Here is a 23,743-nt window from a genome sequence, read left to right as displayed (position 1 = left end):
ATCATGCAAGTGTTTCTATATTATGCTGAGGACTCGATTTTTAGTGCCCTTTTCCTCCGGGGACATGTTATATGGGCTTCTTATATAACCTATATTTTTTGGTCATTAGTAACATAAACCAATGGTGACTATCTTTTTTTTTTTTAATGTTTATTTTTGAGAGACAGAGAGAGTGTGAGCAGGGGAGGAGCAGAGAGAGAGGGAGAACCAGGATCCAGAGTAGGCTCCAGGCTCCAAGCTGTCAGCACAGAGCCCAATACAGGGCTTGGACCCACAAACTGCGAGATCATGACCTGAGGTGAAGCAGACCCTTAACCAACCAACCCACCCAGGCATCCCCCAAAGGTGACTATCTTAAGGAATATAGGAACTCATCAGAGGAATATGGGGTAACTCAGAAAATAGAAGGAATCCTTGAGGAGCACCAGCTTTCAAAAGGGGCCTCAGAAGCAACAAGTAAAGACGCTGCTATTGGGGCAAATCTGCTGCAAGCATCCTAGGCCCTCACCTCATTCCCACATCCCAAGGAAGGAGGGTCTAGTTGGCCTAGCTTGGGTCGCTGCTGACATATTGGTCAAAGGAAGGCAAAGCACTTTATAGGCAGTTCCCCAGAGATGGCCTGTAAAGAAAAACAGAGAGAGTGGACAAATAGGTGGCAAAACAGAGAAAACAACAAATACACATAAACTGCTTACTGCTGTGGGCACAAGTGACAGGAGAAATAATGTAAAACTGAGCAAGTGGGTTAACGCCCATATTGTTGACATGAGATAAGGGATAGCGAAATCCTTAACCCCGTTCCATTAAAGCACTCACATTCAAGTGAGTTGCTTTGGCTCAGTGTTTTCAAAGTACTTAATATCTGTGACTGTGCCTAGCAGCCCTGTGAAGAAGTCAGTATTTTCACTGCGCTTTTTCCAAATCAATAAACTAGGATAATGAAAAATTATGATTTGCTCAGAGAAAAGTAATTACTAGTACAGAAAAGATTTGAGCCCTGAGCCACTGACACCTATTTCTGTCCTTAATCCACATTGTATGTCACCTCCAATTTTGCTTTTAGCACAAAGGAAGATGGTAGAACTCTGTTTAACATTAATATTTCAGGCCTTTTATGTGCTAATGAGAGAAAATCTCTATTCATTAGCTATGCTTGGAACACGATTTCACCGGATGAATACAAGTGCTTTCTAATGAGTTTTTAAAATTATATTTGTTCAGTTTCTGTACTTTTCATCTTTAGTTTCTTTAATCTTTTTAAAATTTGCACTTAAAATTCAGTTCAATTTTCCACTGGTCTTTCAAAAGAAAAGTCAAGCCACCTATAACCCTATCAGGTATTCCTATTGTTAATATTTTGGTATGTATCCTTCCAGTCTTTTTTCTTTACATGTAGATATATATTTTTGAATATAACAATAGGATCTGACTGTAAGTAATTTTGTCTGCTTTGTCACTAGAAAATATTTTATGAATATCTTTCTCTGCCATCAACTACTTTTCCACACTATTTTCTAAATATAGATGTCTTATATAAGTGAGATCATGTTGTATATGCTTTTTTGTAATATGTTATTTCTCATATATATATGAAACTATACCTTTTTTCAGTTAATTCCATAGATACTTATTAAACACAATATGTCATATAGTGCTGGGCAACAGAGTGACACAGATACAAGAGAAAAACATGATATCATTTTTATTGATTCACAATATTAAATGATAGATATATCATAATTTATTTTATTAGCTTCCTCCTATTGTATATTTAGATTTTTTCCACATTTTTTGCCTATAACAAACACAAAAGGATGAATCAACATCCTCACAGCTAAATCTTTGCCCACTTATACAATCATTTACTTTAAAAGGCAAAGGCAAGGAATATGTAATATTTTAATGCTTTTGATATTTATTACTGCACTGTTCCCCTGTTGTCTTAATTTTGTGTTTTATGATTAAACTATCATATTTTTATTTGCACAAATGCATGCAGGCCTTCAGTTCAGTAAGTGACCACAACTAAGTTAATATTATTTTGAATTTTAATAACTACATCCTTGATTCGGAGCATTTTTTTAAATTTTTTATTTTTTTTTAATGTTTACTTATTTTAGAGAGAGAGAGAGAGAGAGAGACAGAGCACAAGTGCGGGAGGGGCAGAGAGAGAGGGAGACACAGAATCCGAAGCAGACTCCAGGCTCTGAGCTGTCAGCACAGACCCCGACACGGGGCTCAAACTCACAAACCATGAGATCATGACCTGAGCCGAAGTTGGACGCTTAACCGATTGGGTCACCCAGGCGCCCCCTGATTTGGAGCATTTTTACATCATTTACTTTATCTTTCCAAAACCCAGCCCCCACTTGTGAGGCTTCAAAAGGACTGGTATGATACTTACTTCCTTTTACATGTAGGAGAAATCAAGGCACATGGAGTCAAGTGAGCCAGAATTCCACATATACTGGCAAATATTTGGAGAAACTCTATGTGCCACTAATATAATTCTAGTTGCACTAGACATTGTATTTGCCATCAGGGTCGTCTCAGTGGGTTGACTGGCTTTGGCCGTGATTGGCTCTCTGATTGCATGTCCAAAGTAGACTGAGCCAATGAGATTCAAAGAGAGGCTTCCTGAGGCTTCTCAGGAAAAAGTTTTCTCAATGTTTAAGAAAGAGAGCAGGAAGCCTGTAGCTCCAATTACCAGTGACCACCTTGCCTTCGTACAATGACGAGGGGGAAGAGTCCTATGACAAAGCTGACATGCATGGAGACTCAGGAAGAAAAGGGGTCTGCGATGGCACCTTTGCACTGGTACCAATCCTGGAGCTAACCTACTGAAGATTCTTTGTTATGTCAGCAAATACAGGTCCTTGTCATTCAGAACAGATTGTTACTACAGCTGAAAGAATCTTAAGTGATCAATGGCTTATATTTAAATGTATAAGAATGTAAATACAGCAATAATTTTGGTCAAATTTTTTTTCTTAGTATCCTAATCTCTTTTGGCTTAGTATTCAACACAAATTCTGTGCTTTGGGCATGGAAATAATTCATTTCATTTCTTGAGTTAAAGAGAAAAAATAGAATGCAGATTTGCCGCTAAGTTTCAGCTAAGACTACCTTCATATACCTCTGTGTATCTCTTACACAGAGACAAAGCAAACACAACACCTTCCTTTACTGAAAGGAAGGGCCTCCATCATTTATTTCTCTGTAAAACTGTCCTAGGATGTTCTCTTTATAAGTTCACTTGTATTCCCTAGGAGGAACTTCTATCAAAAATTGCTTTTCTTATTTTTTTAATGTTTATTTATTTTTGAGACAGAAACAGAGCATGAGTGGGAGAAGGGCAAAGAGAGAGGAAGACACAGATTCTGAGACAGGCTCCAGGCTTTGAACTGTCAGCACAGACCCCAACTTGGGGCTCGAACTCATGAACCGTGAGATCATAACCTGAACCGAGGTTGGACACTCAACTGACTGCGCCACCCAGACGCCCCCAAATTTGGGTTTTTTTTGTTGGCTATTTACAAAACAGTGTTGGGTGTTTATTATCTAGATTAAGCCAAGTTTTTAGGAATATTATTTAGATGTCTAAGGGAAGTTGTGAGCTTAAATTTTGTTGAAGCCAAGTTTTACCATTGTAGTCCCCCAATTGGTTATGTGGGTGTTTAATCCATATGTTCCTACGAGAGCAATCTACTTCTGTAGGTATGCAACTTGAGACTTTTATTTTCAATAAAGTAGACTTGGTTTGATGATAATATGATGTGATCATGGTGCCCTCTTTCTCAGAAAAGGACCGTATTATCAGATATTCTACAAAGTACTGTATATGCATTTTCCTAGCCTCATATCAACACCATGGGATGGGTACCCTTTTTACACTAAGGAAGTGAGGCTGAGCAGACATGTAATTTTCCCCCAAGCTACATAGCTAGTCAGTGTTAGGACAGTATTTGACCCAGCAGTGGGGTGTTACTCTACGTCCTAGTTCTCTACTCTGAATACTAGCCCCTGAGCTAAGACTAAAAAGAATAGCCAAGAACTAGAGGCTTCCAAAAATGCAGAGAATTCTGAAAATCAGTGAGAAAATAAAATTCTGAGCAAGAAAATGGGAGGCACTTAAAGAAAATGACAGCACAGAAAGCAGTCCTACAAGCCCAAGTTCATAGGCTGACACAAACACAGGAGCAGCTGTGTGATGGGAATAGCATCACAGAGTTAAACCCAGAAACGCTGGGTCCTGTGAAAAACCCCCAAAAGAATCACCCATCCAAAAGATGCAACATTATTTCCAGAGGTGGATCAATAATAATGATGGTGGCTAACTCTTGCTGAGCACTTAATATGTCTCAGATACTATTCTACATGGTTTACCAGTATTGTCTCATCTCATCCTTAACAGCAGTCCTATGATGTTTACTGATGAAGAAACTGAGGCCCTAAGTGGTCAATTAACCGACCAAGGGTCTCATGGTTTGTAAGTAGGGAAGCTGGCCTGTGAACCCAGGCTGTCTAATTCCAGAACTTGCATTCCACACATGTGCCGCGTGAAGGAAGGGATAGATTCAGCGCTCAGGATATTGAGGTGCTCCACAAAGGCAAGCAGGTAGTAAAGAGGCCCCATAACACAGTGGGAAAAGCAAAAGCTCTGAAGTCAGAAGACTCTGTGTTTAATGCCTGCGTCTTACAAACTATATTACTCAGCAATTATCCTTAACCTTTCTGAACCCCGTCTATATGAAAGGGTAATTATACCTGTCCTGCCCAGCTCATCAGGTTGTTGTAAAGATCAACTGAGGCTCTGTGTGTGAAAGTACATTATAAACCTTAAAGCCCCACATAAATATTGCCCCACAGAAATAAATTACGGTGCCATTATGAAAGGAATGTAGCATAATGTAAAGAATATACTTAAGCTTTGTCTAGTCAGTGGGCAGATGACCCCCAAAGTTTGTTTTCAGCTGCAAGCAGAGATCTTGTATGCAAAGCAGGGCTTAAAAAACAACAACATTGAAGAGTATCAGTTTGAATGTTGATAAGTGTTTTATAAATAGCTGCATAATTAGCATGTACTTACTGCAAAAAGTATACATAATATTTTATTCCCTGTTGTAGGCTGTAATGAATCTGCTGCCTCTACGTCCTAGGTGGTTTTCACTTACTTTCCCCTTGATAATTTTAATACGTGGAACCATTATTAGCTGAATTAAGAATAAGTAAATGAGCAGTAAAAAAAAATACAGAAAAATTACAGGTGCCTGTGGTGAGTAAGATAATAACTAGGTAAAAATATATGAAATAATTACAGTGTTTGAACGGCAGAGCCGGCATGAGGAAAATGACTCAATGGAATATTAAGGCTGCTGTTGGCAGGGTAGAAAGACCGTAGCCTACACTGTGGCCTTCACCTCTTCAGATTCTCGGCTCTAATCCTCCCTGAGAACAGATCCAATTTGTCCTCAGCCACGTTTGTGGTGCCAAAGGGGCTGGTCCAATTCGACAAAGGTTTAGTCATTCTGAAAGTCTGTGCTCCTATGGATTAAATACCCAGTATCTAAAAGCTTCTGTTTCAAAGATGCGTCCGATGTTTGGTACTTAGTGTACTTAGTCCACCTGGTGATATCGAATACGAACTTATTTAGGATGTATCTATCATCTGTATTTGACATCTTGACAAAATGGAGTTTCAGATAATGTAGATAAAGGGTTTTTAAGGAGCTGTGATTTTTCGTTTGTTTGTTTGTTCTAGAAAACTGGGTTATATATAGCACCCCAAACAGTGTGATTGAATTAAGGTAACCAGTCAATCAACAAACATTTGGGACTTTTTATGTTTCCAGATCCTGCTGCTAAGGATTCTAATTTAATGCTCCCAGATGGTGAAAAATCTTATTACCATAAGAAGAGAAACCTCAAGTTAGGATTTGAATCCTCACAAATGTTTGGTTAATAGCAATGAGCCACTGCTTTTTATTTTTTTATTTTTTTTAAGCAAGCTCTGCACCCAATACAGGGCTTGAACTCAGGACCCTGAGATCAAGAGTCACATGCTCCACTGAGGAGTGCCTGGGTGGTAGGTTAAGTGTCAGACTCTTGGTTTCAGCTCAGGTCATGATCTCACGGTTCGTGAGTGCAAGCACCACATCAGGCTCTGCGCTGACAGCATGGAGCCTGCTTGCGGTTCTCTCTCTGTTCTCTTTCTGCCCCTACTCGACCCGTGTGCTCTCGCTCGCTCTCTCTCAAATATATAAACAAAAAAAATTTTTTCAATAATTAAATAAAAGAGTCACATTCTCCACCGACTGAGCCAGCCAGGTACCCCCAAGCCACTGCTTTTTAAATCAGCAGGTTCTGGACAAGAGCACGGGTTGAAGCTACAGCAAAGAGGAACAGTGGAAACCCTCTGCTGCCCTGACTGTCAGATTGTCAGGGAGTTACAGCAATTAACACTCGATTTTCTGTACGTGCTTTGTCTTCTTTGAGGATTTAGGGGGATCAGTTTCTGCATCTGAGACAAATTTCTCCGTTATCTAATAAACCTCTAAATCACCTAATTCTGCTGCATACATAATATATGTTAGCATTAAGAGATATTAATATCAGACAAAATGTGACAACATAGGTAAACACAGTAGTGGGGAGAGGGATAAGAGAACTGAGTTCTAATCCCAAGAATTCCATTGATAGATTTGGAAAAAATCATTTTAAACTCATTCTACCTCAGTTTCCTTACCTCTGAAGTGGTGGAATTGGAGGTAAAATCAAAGGGCTTTTGCAACTCACAGATTCTATGATTCTGTGAACCATCTGAAATCAACTCTGTGTCCGTGATGACTTTGGCCATTTTGACTATTAAAGCCTTTTCTTAATTGTGTTTAAAATAAAAATTCAGGGACACTGGGGTGGCTCAGTTGGTTGAGCATCCGACTTCAGCTCAGGTCATGATCTCACGGTTCATGGGTTTGAGCCCCGCATCAGGTTCTGTGCTGACAGCTCAGAGCCTGGAGCCTGCTTTGGATTCTGTGTCTCCCTCTCTCTCTGACCCTCCCCTATTCGTGCACGTGCACGTGTGCTCTCTCTCTCTCTCTCTCTCTCTCTCTCTCTCTGTCTTTCTCTCTCAAAAATAAACATTGAGAAAAATTTTTTTGAATAAAATAAAATAAAAGTTCAGTAAGGGACACCTGGGTGGCTCAGTTGGTTAAACATCTGACTCTTGATTTCAGCTCAGGTCATGATCTCATGGTTCCTGAGATGGAGCCCACACTGGGCTCCACACTGGCAGCGTGGAGCCTGGTTGGGATTGTTTCTCTCTCTCCCTCTCTCTCTCTGCCCTTCCCCTGCTTGTGCGTTCTCTGTCTCTTAAAATAAATAAATAAACATTTACAAATAATAATAAAAAATAAAAGTAAAAATTCAGTGAATAATTCTAGATTCTCTTACGGACTTTTAACTGGCACTTTATGTGACACCATGTTATCTTTCTGTGTCTTTTTCTCTATGAATTCAAGCAGCCATATTGCTTTTTTTTTTTAAATGTTTTATTCATTTTTGACAGAGCATATTTGGGGGAGGGCCAGAGAGAGAGGGAAACAGAGGATCTGAAGTGGGCTCTGCGCTGACAGCAGCAAGCCCAATGTGGGGATTGAACTCATGAGCCGTGAGACCATGACCTGAGCTGAAGTTGGATGCTCAACCGACTGAGCCACCCAGGCACCCCCGCCATATTGCTTCTTACCTGAACTTAACTGTCATGATCTCAGGAGTCATGGCCTTACTTAATCCAAGTATTTCCTGATCATTTTTATTTTCTCTGCTAACCTGCACATAACATAGACATTAGCCACGTATATGTTTCAGATAGTGTTCTTCAGATGTTAAAAGTAACTTATGTGGAAAAAAAAAGTTTATATGTGTGGTATCTGTTGATAATCCTTTTTAAATTGTTACTTGTCCTAGAGAAGAGCTAGATTTTTATGCCGTGTATGTAGAACTTTATCCATCAAGTGGTTAATGCATTATTCTGGTTTTAGCCAAAAAAGGTAATGGTTTCTGCAACCTTCCTGATGTGTTTGAATGTATAAACAAACTATATTTGAAATGTTACTCTTTTTAGGTTGCATTGTTTTACATCACATTAAGACAAGGGACCTGGTAGGATTTCTTTCCCCTTTTGGCTGCTATCTGAAGGGAATATAGTTTTTTCCCCTCTCTCCACCTTTTTTGTAAAAGTTAAATAAAATATCAAAATAAATCTCCTAAAAGCCTGGTGAAAGTGTTATGGGAATCAATAGAAGCCCCGATACTGCATCAATAAGCATTTCAGGTATAATCAATTACATAAAGTGTTCTCTGTGCCCCTTGAGAATCTGGCTCAACAGACTGTTCAAGAATAGAACAATATGTTGCCTGTGGAGGGGCAGAGTCCTTGAGCATCTTTCTGGATTCCGCTTCTAAAAGTACTATTACCCCCACCTTCAGTAACATCTGTGAGGGGAAAGGGAGACTTTGTGAAATAAATCAGTGCTTCTTTTTATTTTCCCAGAGGCAAAAATACTTAACTTTCATGAGAAAAGAAAGCAAGCCTCATTCTCGTCCCTCTGGATTTGGTCATTGCTGGCTCCCAGGAGGCTGTGGAACCACTCATTAAGAGCAGAGGACACTCAGAGCTGGTTTAGAAAGTACTTGTCGGCTCTGGGAAACTTAGAACTTAGGCAAAAAAAGAAGGAGGAAGGAAGGAAGGCAGAAAGAAAGACAGGAATATTTTTCTCATTAGGATTTTTGCTTCCCAGATGCAATCATTCTCAATAATTTCATGAACCCAAGCACTAATGTCCAGTCACTATAGCCACTGTTTAGGACTGGGGGCGGGGTGGTGGTGATGACAATGGAAAGAGCCCTGTCTGGATTTATAAACCCTGCCATTTATTCACTGAACAGCCTCAGGCAGATCTCTTCTCTCTGTTTCATCTGTAAATATTTATAGAGAGCGTTATACAATCATGTGAGTGCATTGGGCATATTTATTACAAACTATAAAGCTCCATACACATTTATAGGTTTATCATGTTAATTCTTCCAATCCTGTGTTCTATCTCATTGCAGACAAAATAAAGATTTTCCCCCATAGGAAAGAAGCCAAGAAAAATCTTTGTCCTGACCCACAGAGATGATGTAAATTTAGTATCCTATCCTAAGGCCTTATAGATTAGCCACAGGTATGCTGCTGATAGCACTGTATCCAACTCACAAGCGTTTGCATTACTTCCTGAGTCCCAAGTCAAAATAACCTGGAAAGTTAGCATTATATCCACTTGATATCAACCTTAATACTCCAAACCATTGCAGTCTTGTGCAAGTAAGAAGAACAATCTCTTTCTCTCTCCCTCTCTCTTACTGACTCTTAGGTGGAACACTATGTATTTTCCAATCAGTCAAGAATAACTCATTTGGTGCCCACTGTGTGCCAGACTGTGTTGCTAAGATACCATAAAAAAATAGTGATAAAACGTAGTGCCCAGCACTGCAGTTCTTGGGAAAGAAAAACCGAGTTGTGTGTATATACAAGCAAGAGACCTAAGGGTTAATCAGAAAAGAAATAATTTTTGCATAAAGTGATCTTTCTTCCCGTTTTTTTATTGTAAGCTCAGAAAGAATTGTAGCAATACAGGTTGAGCAATTTTCTTTTTTATGAATCCTGTGCTCAATTTATGAAAGTCATTTTGCAACCCATTTACATGCAGTAAACTTTGCTTTAAGGTTCTGTCATTTACCTTGATCATGATTATTTATAGTCCCTTTAGAAAAGGCCCTTTACTGGTTTAGGTCTCAAGCACAGCACTGCCACAAGGCAGTTTTCTACTGAGCCTTTTAAGTCATGGTCGTAAGCTAAGGCATAGCCAGTCTTATAGCCAACTATGAGGCACAGGGGTGTTGTGTAATGGGGAAGAGAAGTAGTTGGAATTAAGAGTCTTGGTCAAAATCAACTCTATAGTCTCACCATGTAATCCTGGCTATTTTTGCTCCTTTACAGTCAGTTTGCTCACTTGTAGAAAGGGAAGGATGCTTAACTGAAGTACTCTAGTGCAAGATACAAGGTAAATTATAAAGAGGAAATTGTTCCATGAACTAATTGTCTAATTGCAGTAGGAACTACTATAAATCACTGAAAAAGGAATGGTATGTCTAATCTAAAATCTTTCTTGATCACATACTATATTCTCTCTACTGTAATACACACATGAATGTAAACTGAGAGCAGAAGCCCTTACCTTACACATAGTGGGCATTCAATTATGTATTTATTGTATTGATGGATAAATACAGTTGCTAGCTGAAAGTCACTGTGCTAAGCATGGTACAGAATACAAGGTATTTAATGTATCTTCCTAGGCCTGCAGGAGCTTCTAGTTTAGTTAAGATGACTAGCCATAAATGCACCAAAAGCCAATATGAGTTATGTTGTGGTTCTAGACAGGAGAAGTTATGATGTAAAGAGTGTGTCTGAGTCCCTTACCAGACCTGTATGGTAGGAGCCCTTCCTCTTCCTAACAATGGGAGAGCCTGTCTTCTTCCAGCCTCACTTTCCCCCATGCACTCCTGGTATGAATTACAGCTCCAGCAGAACTTAGATGCTCACTCAGAAGGGTTTAGCTGAAATGTATACAATGAAGTGGCTTAATAGAGATATATGCAGAATTCTGGGAAGCAAAAAGAGATGGCAAGGGACAAGCTAGAGAGACAAGCAACAGTAGGAAGCATTCCCTACCCTAGAGGTGAAGGGCCAGGTGAAGGTCAGGCAGGGAGTGTGGTGGTGGCCAGAGCTAGGCACAGAAAGAACCCCTGTCAACACACAAGTCCAGGTGGAGTCATGCAAGTCTCATTCCTTGGACAACTGTCATGTCAAAGTCCGCAGACATTAGCAAAGGTTTGTATCCATTTGCTCCAGAATCTTTACATGGGCGGGGCTTCTCTTGTGGGCCTGAGGAAGGAATGCCATCAGTCCAGAAGGCTGGCTTTCTGAAACCGGGACCTGTCACTCTCTACCTTTGCAAGTAGCTCAGTGAAATGAGTGTGAAATGGCTAGATGTCTTCCTTGACTCCGAGGCACTTACCACGCACAGCCTTCACAAGGCACGGAGCAGGAGAAAACAGACTACACCCTCAACAATAAGAGGCGAGTCATCCGCCTGGTGCTGCAGTGGGCCGCCGTGCACGGAGACGTGCTACAAGAGGATGATGTGGCCGTGGCTTTCCTCGAGGTACGTGGGGTCATCCCTTCCCAGAGTACGTCTTTGTCTTACGATCCAGGACTCTCCATAAGCATGGTAGCTTCCCTGGAGAGACTGTGATTGCAAATTCTCTTCTCTGTTAACATGTTCATCAGAAGGGTACTCTGAGAGGAATAGAGAACAACTTCAGCCATTATCCGGCCACTCATTCAATAACAGCTAGCATTTTAATGTATTTTCATTTGGTCTCTTTTTCTTTGTGTATTTTCTATGGTTATAATCACATAGTACCCATCATTTTGTAGGCTGCTTTTTCCACTTTATATAAGGAATTTTTCTATGTCAATACAGTCTTTCTAATAAAAATTTCGAATGACCTTTGAGTAGCTCTGCCACAGATATACTTCTTTTCCTCATATTGTTGAATATTTACATCATTTACAGTTTTCACATTCCTCAAATAATAGTACAGTGAACCTTTTTCAGCAAGTAGATCTGTCCTTGGTTACATTCCTAGAAATAGGATTACTAGATCAAATGGTACCTATTTTTGAGTGGAGTGAAACAGATCATTTTATTGAGGACTTTCTAGGACCATGAAGTGGTTTCCAAAGGGACACGATTTATTTTGTAAGCACTGCTTTGAGCTGAACTTCCCTTTTCCTTCCCATGGTCCCAGCCCCACATTGCAACATTGACCCTGGCACTGAGTCCTTGATGACTCACTCTGTCCTCCAAAACTCAGATGAGGATCTTCTATGCAGGCAAAAGGCAATGTGGCTTCTATTTCAAACTTTATCAGTCTGTATGTTCAAGAATCAATTATCCAAAAGGAATGTACCCCTTCTCTCCTGTGTAATCATGTAATTTGGCAGGCAGATTGGTGGGGAAGGGAGGAAGAGGAACTATGAGTGTCCCCCAAAACTGTGGAAAGAAGTATTTTGAAAATATAAAGGAAAAATAGTAGCCTGGCTCATACATTGACTCCTGGCCTCTACAGGTTGAACAAAGGACTGTTTTGCAGATGGACCACGGTGGTGGTTAAGAAGGCATTGCCACAGTTGTCATCTTCTGCTCCTCAACAAAGCAGGGCCCAGCTGCTGCTGCCGGGCCATCAGGATAGTTCCCAGGACGTCCATAAAGAGTCCTGAGTTGGTACAAACTCAGCATAACTTCAGTACGGTACTGAAGACTATGCCGGCATCTTACTACCAAAAATCGACCACCATCAGTGGGCAATATTAAACAACAAATGCTAAAATAATATTTAAAATAAATGTTAAAATTTCCCTGAAAAAATAGAGGTGAAAAAGTGCTCTTAAAGCGTAGGTTATAAAGTGACCCATTCTGAAACATTGCATTACGTTGCCTGTCCGATAAATATCACATGAACAATTCATTTGCAATTAAAAAACAATTCGAGTTCTTTTATTGTGGTAAAATATATCAAACATAAAATTTGTCGTTTTAACCATTCTCAAGGACACAGTTCAGTGGCATTATTTAATTCACAGTGTTATGCAACCCTCACCACTACCTATTTCTAAATCCTTTTCTCACTTGCAATTTTGAATTTAGACATATTGTAATGTTTTCTTTTTCTTTTTTGTCTCCAGTCTATGAAACCATAGTCTGGAGATGGCTAGCAAAGCAGATAACATAAGGACACATCTTTATTGATCTTTACAGAATTGTGCACCTTTGCAATTCTTATTAAAAGCCTGTGACTTTTGCCAATTACAGGAGTTTTACGTGTCTGTATCAGATGATGCCCGGATGATTGCTGCCCTCAAGGAGCAACTGCCTGAGTTAGAGAAGATTGTCAAACAAATGTAAGGAAGGGCTTGGCTTTGGGTGTGTGTTCATGAAGTAAGTGCCTGCCTCTCAGGCCAAACATCTTACAAAAAGCCCTTTGCCCCCAAAAGGTGAAAGCCACTTTTCAGCAGGCACACAGTGTTCTGGTTTGAGTGGACGGGGCCTCGGGCGTAGGTGTGATGAGGCCAGATAAAGAGGGGGGAAGTTCTGCTCAGCTGTCTTCTGTTGCTGGACATGTGCCAAGAGAAAGCCTGGGACAAGGCAAAGATCCTCCTATGGGGCATCTAACTCAGTAAACTTGGGTCCTTTTTGTTCGAGGCAGTGAATCCAGTAATAGTCAGTGGCATTTAAAGAAAGTATAGGAGGAATTACTTTATGGAAAATTCACTTTCTGCTGCCAGAGCTGTTGCCGGTGAATGTTTGTGTCCTCTTAGTGAAAACATGGAAGGTTTCACACACTGTACTTTGAGCCATACAGTAAATACTGGAAAGAGCGTCTGCTGCTAGAAAGACCTGAAAGCTAGAAAATGGTTTTCAATGTCAGTTCTGCCAGGGATCTGCCTGTGATGAGAGCTGATCTCTTTGTGTCTCCTCTGTGCTTGGTCTCCTGGTATTAAAATAAAGAGGTTTGGGGTGGCTGGGTGGCTCAGTCGGTTAAGCGTCTGACTTCAGCTCAGGTCATGATCTCATGGTTTGTGGGTTCGAGCTCATGTTGGGCTCTGTGCTGACAGCTCAGAGCCTGGAGCCTGCTTTGGATTCTGTGTCTCCCTCTCTCTCTCTGCCCTTCCCCTGCTCCTGCTCTCTCTCTCACTCTCTCTCTCTCTCAAAAATAAACATTAAAAAAAAAATGAAGAGGCTCATATTGCTCCCGAAGGATTGCTGCCATTTCATTTTTGTGATGTAAGATTAAAGTTATACACAAATGAAGTAATTCAAAATAACGGTACCAATGCTATTAAATAATGTGCTTTCTCTCTTTCTCGTAGTTCAGAAGATGCAAAGGCTCCACAAAAGAAGGTAAGTGACAATGGATTAGGATTCTCTAATTGTGCCCTGTTGCATAACAATTCTCCAGAAATATTATAGTGCAATATAGAAAAGTGATGTGTTTGTAAAAAGAAAATATGTTTTCCTCATTTCTTGACTCTGGCTATTTCTTGGGTGTGTTTCCTCAGGGTTGCAAATATACATTGGTCATTAAAAGCTGTTATTACTCTTACAGCACAAAGTTCTTTTGCAACAGTTCAACACAGGCGATGAGAGAGCCCAGAAGCGCCAGCCTGTCCGCGGCTCTGATGAAGGTGAGACGTGTCTTCCAACTCATGGTTGTACAGATTACTCAAAGTCAGAATAAAATCTCCCCCCGGGAACCCTCAGCCCCACAGAATAGCTTTTCTTGGACTATGTCTTGGCACTCCAAATAGTTTGCTTGAAGGTACCCTTTTGCATTCCGATTATTTATCTTCTTGAACTCTGGGCCTTGAGTGGAAGTGCTGGTCCACACTTCCCTGATTCAGCCTCTCCCTCACTACCACGTTTTCCTGAAGGAAGGAAAGATTATGTCAGGAACTAGTTGTCAAGGTTGCCCCTCTGGGAAGAGCTGGCAGGAAGGCAGCTGGCACTTTGCAATGTCACACAGAGGAGAAGGGCCAGGGTCATCTGCAGAACAGGACTCCTGCCCAGGGGGAAGCACTCTGATCCTGAGCACGGCCTTGTTAGCAGCCATCAGGGAGGTGCAGATGCTGACGATTACCGTTTGGTCACTTAAAGATTTGTCTAGAGAATCACAACCAAAATAAAATTAATAATAATGATAACATTTTCATTTGAAGCCACAAATGAGTCTTGTAATTTAGGAGTGCCTCTAAACCCAAGACTTACAGTAGCTGCAATTGCTTCCAAGATTTGTGTTCAGAGGTGAGCATGTAGGTGTCGTATATGGGTTTGCTGAGCTCGGTACCCCACGTGCTGTGGCCCAGCCCCAGAGTACACAAAGCAGTGAACAAGTGAGCAGGAATGTCAGCGTGTTCACGTCCTAGGCAGAAGCACTCCTGTTTGCAGAGGTGTTCGTGTTGACTCCGCACCACCACACCAGGCAGCAGTGACCCAGCAATCCTCCTACAGCACAGCACTTCCTGTGTTATGAAAAAGAAACCCTCACAGACAAGGGCACACCCAGAAAACAGGCCTACACATACTTCATTTTTTCCCATCACTTCTATATGGATTTTTCACAAAAATCTGCTATCGTTTTTTTTTAAATTTTTTTTAATGTTTATTTATTTTTGCGAGAGAGACAGAGTGCACGCGGGATAGGGGCAGAGAGACGTGGAGACACAGAATCTGAAGCAGGCTCCAGGCTCTGAGCTGTCAGCACAGAGCCCGACGTGGGGCTCGAACTCACAGACCGTGAGATCATGACCTGAGCCGAAGTCGGACACTTAACCGACTGAGCCGCCCAGGCACCCCTGCTATCGTTTTTTGAGTTGGAGATGGAAGCCACGTGTGTACCTATTCTCAGACCAATGCTGAGGTCAGGAGTTTGGGAAGCGGGCAGGCATAGGCATAGGTGACTGCAAATAGATACAATAGTAAGAGTGACAAGACGATGCCAATTTGGGAGGATATCTAAACATTTCCCATTGCTGATGGTTTTCTTAAGAATTCCCAAGACCAATTTGCCATATTGTTACTGCCTTCCCAATAGTTCTGTTTAAAGTCTATTGCATGGACCACACCTACACAACCATTCGGGTGCCGGTGGCCGCCTCGGTGAAGGAAGTCATCAGCGCAGTTGCTGACAAACTAGGCTCTGGGGAAGGCCTGATCATCGTCAAGATGAGCTCTGGAGGAGGTAACAGCCTTAATTAGCACTTTGGGCTTCTGCAAAATGGAATATCCAGTCCAGTGAGAAACCCTGCCAGGAGTTAGCGTGGCCCATCCAAGCAGATCCAGAGGGACAAATTGGTGCTTGTGTGTGCTCCCACAAATAACAAAATAATACGGTTAGAAGTGGGCTGGATAAGTGTCTAATATGCCCCATTTTGTAGGTACCCACTATAAAGCAGAAAAAGGTGAAGTGATCTGAGGCCAGCTGGAGCTGAGGACTCTGGTGTGGATGCCAGCCTGGAGTTCTTTCTGTGTAAACCCTAAACAAAAAAGCGTAAGGCCTTCGAGCTCTGAGAAATGTGGACCCTAAGAGGGCCTCTGGCGTGAAGCTACAGGCCATAGGTTTCCAGAAGTCTGAAGTTGGAGGTGGTCATGGTCTAGTTGTTCCCATCTGTTGATGGTTCCCCTCCTTACCCTGTAGAGAGGGCAGGAGCTCAACTCATCGGATAAAATAAGCATATTTTCCCCATGGGATTACATGATTACCTTATGCATTGTTGAAATGTCATATATTCATTCACCATATATATCCACTGGCCACTGACTATGACTGGGACCAGAGGGATGTGCTGTGGCGGGCGGGAGGTAGCTAGTAACGAGTTACAATCCATACTGGCAAGAGTTTTGGAACCGTCAGCACACGTTGCAGTGAGTCCAGAGGAAGGAGCAGTAAGCCCATCTGGTCTGGCAATGATTTCATAGCCACTGGGGATCCTCCAGGATCGGGTAAGCCATTTTTGCCATGTCTGAAGGCAAATGATTCTACTGCTGCAGGATTTTTAGATGCATCATGGATTCCCTAGATATCCTCTTCCATTTCTGCCCCAGTCACACGGGACCCAGGATGTCCCTTTTCGCCCATCCCGCTGGCACACTTCCCAAGCTATCCTAGGTCCTTCCTCTCCTTCCTTCAGTTTTTTACCCAAATGTCAGTGTCTAACCGAGGCCCCCTCCTTACTTTATTTGGTTCTCTTTCTAAAATTGTATCCTCTCCTGCTTACAGAGACTTCCTTGCTTCCTTCCCTATTGTTTTTTTCTCCTCGTGGCCGCTCGCTCTCTGATACGTTTGTCTTTCTCACTGTGCGCATCCCTCACTGCAATGCAGGCTCTTTTTGGACTGGGATTTTTTTTTTTTTGTTTGCTCCCTTCTGTATCCTCAATACTAGGAGCAGTTTCCAGCAAATAGTAAATGCTAAATAAATATCTGTTGAATGAATTAATTTTTACAATATAGGAGGCTTAATCCAGGTAATGCAATTGCCCTCCAAATGAGGGACTAAGTGAAAAAATAATAGTGAATTTTACATCTAAAATCTATTTGAGATCTCAGAAACCCCCTAAGTTTTCTACAAGTGATCTTTCCATCTCCAAAGTGCTGGGCATTATTACCATCTGGAAACATAATTTGTTATATAAATAGCAAATGTGGTTTTTATATATAATTACAGTTGCAATGCAGAACTGGGGGAATTGACCCTCGGGTATTTCCATTCCTGTTTTGTGGTCATTTCTGATGGCATTCTGAGTGTCATGTGCCTGCATGAATGCTGTATCTTTTTTATTCAGTGGGTCCCTTCAGGACTGTATTTTATGCAGTCGCTCTGCGTGTTCCGGTAATTCACCGAGCCGGCAATTTGTTGGTGTGATTAGGGCAGTGCAGCAAATCTCAGATGCATTTAATAGGCAATCTCATGCTTTTTATGTTCACAGAAAAGGTGGTGCTCAAACCTAATGATGTTTCAGTATTTACGACGCTCACCATTAATGGACGCCTATTTGCTTGCCCGCGAGAGCAATTCGATTCACTGGTAGGTGTGGATGGCCTCCTCAGAGTAGTGTCTGCAATCAGAAAAACTTGTCTGGAGCTTAATTTTGCAGTTACATTGAACCTAGTTGCCAAAAACTCTTGAATGTTACTCGGCTTTTTCTTTTTCTGTACTCTATTAGGTAAGCCTCAGGTGTTCATTTGATACACTCTGAGCTTTAGATTTTCTTTCGTGAAAATTAGCCAAGTAGCACCATGACTGGGGCCTAATTCAGCTTTTAGAACTGTTTGTAGTAAATCACCTCCTTAAATCTCTCCAATTTAAATATTAATGTTAAAAATCTGAATACTTAGACCAGGATAGAAAAAAAATTTTTTAAGACCAGATATTGCAATGTATCATACTCCTTAGGGAGATGTAGAAAAGGTATTATGGCAAAGCCACTCTCCGGTCTAAGAAAAATTCTGTTTCCTGGAAGTGGTCTAACTTGTGTAGGAAATACCAGAGGCCAGCCCTTTCTTCCCTAAGTTTCTAAAACATTTGTTCCAAGCCCACACAGAGCTGTCTGCAAATTAAAAGGATTAATGGGCTCATGTTAGCAACGGAGTAACCTACTCTCTTTTATGCAGGTAGGGTTTATGGTAGGGTTCATTTCTATTTACCCTGTAAAAATTAGACATGTTGGTGCATAGCTCTCAACGTATCTTGGAAAGCCTATGGAGCCAGTTCAGAGGATAGAGAACTAGTTTTTTTCCATCTTTGGACACACAGGGCTGCTTTTACTAAGAAAAGTGCAACACAGGAGCGAGAGGTAACCAGCCTCACATTTCAGAGAATTTAACCACATGAGTGTTGCATAAATACATTCAAATGTCATCAAAACAGACATTCGAAGGAAATCAAGATTCCTCTCCTCTCAGGAACATTTTAGAGCTTGCTTTGGCCTCATGGTAATTCTGTGTTCTAGTCTGGGGGAGCCATTTTGTGCACTGCAATGCAACTGTTGTATCTTAAATCCGCCTGGAGGGGAACTTAGCAGACATGGCATTCGTTCTCTGACTGTCCCGCATCTGCCCATGAGCACCCTTGCTTGCCTCAACCACTGGTACTGGAAGATCTGTCTACGCACAGCCCTCTTCATTTAGAATTTTAGTCATCTACATTCATTGCTTTCTAAAAGGTATTTCCCAACACTGAGGGATTGGGGGGGGGGGGGGGGGTGGAGAGACTGTCATAAATGAGTCGTGCTGCCCTCTCCTGGAAATGAACACCATCATAAGCCAGGTCGGCTGTAGCCCTATTTACAGGTGCTGCGTGATGTGTTGGCCACACAGCGTTCAGCCTGTCTTGCCAACTGGTTCTTGGCCATACTATCCAAAGACATGGTGTCTGGATGGACAGTATGGACTTTTTCCAGCTCCCTGTAGGGCAAGATACTGACTTTTTAAGCCTCTGTTTATCCGCACGTCATCCTGCAACCTTATGAATTCTTAGTCCTTGCTAGTCTTCCATTTTAAGGCCTGAGTAATTGAAAGGCATTTACTTGGCAACAAGTACTGGGGAAATGAACTTGTTAGCTTCCTCCATGTCTGTGCTCTGCCATCCACTGGGGCACAGTTTTATGTCATCATACTAAGAAATGGTTGAACCTTACCTGCCTCACAACACCAGAGACATGGGGCCTTGTCAGGTTTCTAAAGATTTCTCTGAGGACAGTCTTTCTAGGAAGAACGTATGCAAGATGACTCTGCAGTACAGAATGTTGGCCAAACTCTTTGATCTATCAACACATACTTAGGAAGTGTCTGCTTTGTACTTGGTGCTACGCTGGCTTCTGTGTGACACTAGAACTAGACCAGTCAGCCCAGAGACTCCATTCTCATGACATTTATGGTCATGTTAGGGAGATGAGACTAACACAAACAGCCTGGAGCAGAACAAATCGTAGGGCTAAATTGTGTTGTCTAGAAATAGCAGATTGCCAGCAATTTATCCTAGTTGGTTAAAGGCTTGGAACCTGCAGCTTTACTCTCTTGACACTTTATTTGAGCATAAATGTGAGTACAGACAAATTATAATAAAATCCCATTATACTGTAATCTGGTTCTACTCTTACCAATTCACTAGTTCCTTAGACTTTTATTTAGGGCCTATTATATCATTCCAGGCATCATGGATGGTTCTGCCTCTGGGATGGTCTTGAAGACGAATCCTTCATGGTTTTTGTGCCTCAAGGAGCTCAGAGTATAGTGAGGGACTCCAGAGTGTAAGGAGAATCCAATGTGACAAATGCCATTGCAGAGCCAGGCACAGAGGGAGAAAGAGGGATGCTGGGGTGGCAGCTTACTTTAGCCATCTCTTTGTCACTAACAATCAGCATATCCTTTTTATATCTTAGGTTCTTCAACTGGATATTGGGGGATGGGGGGCGGGTAACAATGCTGTTCTCCCAGGGGGAGAGTATATGGGAGTTCTGTGCCTCAGGATAGGCAGTATTCAGACCTGCCTGTGCAGTGTAGACCCCACAGAATCTCTGCTGTGCTTCATCTGGTAGGAAACTTCCATAGGACCATCTATGAGGAAGTGGAGCAAGGAAGTGATCTGTTGGGCCCCCAGGATCAGCATTTAAATTCCCCACTTCACTTAGAAGAGCCACTTTGGCCACTTAGACTGCCTCTTCTGTGTTTCATGGAGGGAAGGGATCAGCCTGCCCTTTGTCAAGGAGGGAGAAGGCTTGGTAAGCCCTGCCCACTCGAAAAAAAAGAAATTCTGTTACTCTCTCAAAGGGGATGCAGCAGTGATAGACCAGCATCCATGACTTAAAGAATTTGATCTTTTTTTAAATTTTTTTTAACGTTTTATTTATTTTTGAGACAGGGAGAGACAGAGCATGAACAGGGGAGGGTCAGAGAGAGGGAGACACAGAATCTGAAACAGGCTCCAGGCTCTGAGCTGTCAGCACAGAGGCCGACGCGGGGCTCGAACTCACGGATTGCGAGATCATGACCTGAGCCGAAGTCGGCTGCTTACCCGACTGAGCCACCCAGGCGCCCCTGATCTATTTTTTTAATATTGGCATCGTCCCTACAGTTGTTGGGTTGGTTTCTCCCCTCTATGAGAAGCCATGAGGCCCCAGGGAAAAGAGTCGGAGAGCTGGGCAGGCTGCAGAGGGAGAGAGCAGGAGGGCAGTTCCACAGAACTGCTGTTCACAGCAGCAGCTGCAAGAGGAAAGGGAAAACTTTGAGAGCCTGTCTGAACCTGACAAGGAGTCCTCAGACCCAGTATTTAAAAGTGTCCCCAACTTTCCACCTGAGACCTGGCCTGCTTAAAACCGTTCTCCTTACTTGCTTCCACAAGCTACTTACCCATAGATTCAGGTCAGTTCCCTAAGTTTCAAAACTTGGGAGTAAATGTTTTTCTTCCTTGCCGTCCATGCCCTGCATAGCGTGAATCCAGAACAACAGTGCTTAGCTCTTACATCCAGGTATTGTGCAGATCCTGCTTCCCCGGACATTTGTATTGCTGCAGTACGTGCGGGGACACAATAATTTGGAAGGGGCTGCGAATGGGGACCTTCTCTGTGCCAGGCGCTGTGCTTACGGGATACACTCAAATTATTCCCGTTCAATCCCCTTAAAAAGCCTGTGTACCCGGTACTGTGACACTGAGTTCCCAGTGCCAGAAACAGACATTCAGGAGATAAGGGAATTTGTGGAGTTAGAGTGAGGTTTGCATTTAGAGTCTGTTGCTCTCTGAAGCCAGTCTATGCAAAACCCCAGCCCCTTGTCTGGTACTCACAGACTTTGTAAAGCTGTTCGGTTCCCCTAGGCTCTTTGTTTCCGATAAACACGTCTCATGACAGCTTCCCAACCTTCCTGCCTCCCTTGCTATCCTTCAACAGACCAACTTGAGTGCTGTGGGGAAACCTTGCTGTTCTAACCCACCCAGGTTTGCCTGTTGAATCTTTTACAGCCCTGCTTCTTGGTCTCCAAGAACCTCTTCAGCCGCAAAATTCATTCGAAATGCCCACTAACTCTCAAAAAGCCCATTCATGTTCTCCCACGTGTCTGTCTCTATCTGGGTGTCAGGTGTGTGTTGATTCTGTCTGTCCTTTATACCCACAAATGAATGGCAGCAGCTGTTTATTGAGTGCAGAGCGGTACTCTCGGGTCAGGGCTCACTCCTCCCTTAGACTAATATTGCAGGGACCACTTACATCCTGAATGTGTCATTTCTTCAGTGTCCAGAATGCAGTGAGCACTTGAGGAATATAGTGGTTATGCATGATGATGATGATAACGAGGATGATAGAATTTGCACAATATTCGGGTTTCCTACCTAAATATTGAATATCCTAATATGGCTAGCGTGATATTAGGGAAATTCTTTTTTTTTTTTTAATTTAAATTTTAGTTAACATACAGTGCAGTATTGGTTTCAGGAAAACCCAGCGATTCATCACTTACATACAACACCCAGTGCTCATCACAAGTGCCCTCCTTAATACCCATCACCCATCTAGCCCTTCCCCCACCCACTTCCCTCCCTCAGCTCTCAGTTTATTCTCTATTATTGAGTCTCTTGTGGTTTATGGAAAATTCCCCTTCCATTCATGTGCCTTTGTAATTTTGGACATATATTACAGAGCCATAAATATTCACATATTATACATAAGTTTCCAATGTATGCAAATCATTCGTTTTACTGAGGAGAAACACTCTAGGTCATTTATCAAAAAATACAAGTGAGATGAGTCAGTGGGATTGAAAGTTTTGAATGAGGGCATTCCAGAAAGTAGCAGCGTTTGGTTTTCTGATGCCCTAGCCCAAAACACCTTGACCATGTGGATATCGTTTCTGGCTCAGCATGTCTCAGAGAGTGGAGATGTAACCTCAGTGCACAGAGCCCTCTGTCACCTAGTAAGCCCAGGCAGTGTGTTGTAAGAGCTGGATGGACAGCACCGTCACCACAGTCTCTGGCTCCTGCCGCAGTAGGGAGTGCTGTGGCTAAATGTCCACAACTGCCATGCCAGCACCTGCTCCAGAACAGCTTCAGTGGAACACAGAAGGAAAACCTCCCCAAGAAATTCTTATATCTTCACCAGACAAGAGGCGTTGTGTCCAGGGATCTCCCAGGCCCCAGCACAGGTCACTCCTTCCCAAATCTTAATTGCCACGGTCCACGTTTTTCAGTCCCTGGAATTGATGACAGTGAGATGGCACTGAAGCTAGTGGGCATTAAGAGCAGAGGCATCTTTCTCCTCTGGGCAAAATCAAAGTTTCAAGACCCTCCTGAAAACATCTCCAGAAGCCTTTCCCCTCGGGACCTCCATAAAGCATTCAGCATTAAAAGTATTTATCTGGGGCCCCCAGGTGGCTCAGTCTGTTAAGCGTCTGACTTTGGCTCAGGTCATGATCTTACGATTCATGAGTTTGAGCCCCTCATCCGGTGAGGTCGAGCCCCTTCCGGGCTCTGCACTCTCTCTCTCCCCTCTCTCTGCCCCTCACTCGCTCTGTCACTCTCTCTCTCAAAAATAAATAAACCCAATTTAAAAAATGTTTAAAGTACTTCTCTGCTCTGAGATTCTGATATATTTTTGCATTATTATTCATAGACTCCCTTGCCAGAGCAGGAAGGCCCAACTGTTGGAACAATGGGAACTTTTGAACTGATGAGCTCCAAAGATTTAGCATACCAGATGACAATTTATGATTGGGAACTCTTCAACTGTGTGCATGAGGTAAGGTGCTCGATTGAGAGCATTAGTAGGCACCATTGCAATCCTGGATGAAGTCTACTGGCATTACTCCAATGCCAATGTCGGTTATGTGCTGCAATGTGGAAACCACATGATCCTTTTTGTAAATACTGAGTTGATTAATAAAGCCTATTGTAAAGTCTTTGAGTATTAAAGAAAAATCTTAATGGTTTACAGCAAGCTATGTCTTCCTGAGTATATTAAGCCAACGGCACCTCGTGTATAGTTATATATTTAACAAGCCTCCCTGAAGCCCTCTAGCTCTGTAGTACGAG

The 23,743-nt window shown here is 42.3% G+C and overlaps 1 protein-coding gene across 10 annotated transcripts in view; it reads left to right on the top strand.

Annotated features, from left to right (window-relative positions):
* Positions 1-23,743, top strand: part of RAPGEF4 (Rap guanine nucleotide exchange factor 4) — a 294,734-nt gene that overhangs the window by 247,146 nt on the left and 23,845 nt on the right. For 8 of the 10 annotated variants that reach the window (XM_047871388.1, XM_047871390.1, XM_047871389.1 and 5 more), the window contains 7 exons: positions 11,120-11,270; positions 12,984-13,072; positions 14,042-14,072; positions 14,278-14,356; positions 15,763-15,909; positions 17,655-17,752; positions 23,325-23,450. In XM_047871388.1, coding sequence (XP_047727344.1) covers positions 11,120-11,270; positions 12,984-13,072; positions 14,042-14,072; positions 14,278-14,356; positions 15,763-15,909; positions 17,655-17,752; positions 23,325-23,450 — 721 coding nt within the window. Of the gene's footprint in view, positions 1-9,114; positions 9,486-11,119; positions 11,271-12,983; positions 13,073-14,041; positions 14,073-14,277; positions 14,357-15,762; positions 15,910-17,654; positions 17,753-23,324; positions 23,451-23,743 lie in introns of those variants that run through there. The other 2 variants (XM_047871396.1, XM_047871397.1) reach the window with 2 other exon arrangements.

Source organism: Prionailurus viverrinus, chromosome C1 (assembly GCF_022837055.1).
Source record: "Prionailurus viverrinus isolate Anna chromosome C1, UM_Priviv_1.0, whole genome shotgun sequence".
Taxonomy (NCBI): Eukaryota; Metazoa; Chordata; class Mammalia; order Carnivora; family Felidae; genus Prionailurus; species Prionailurus viverrinus.
This window is presented reverse-complemented; position numbering and strand designations above follow the sequence as displayed.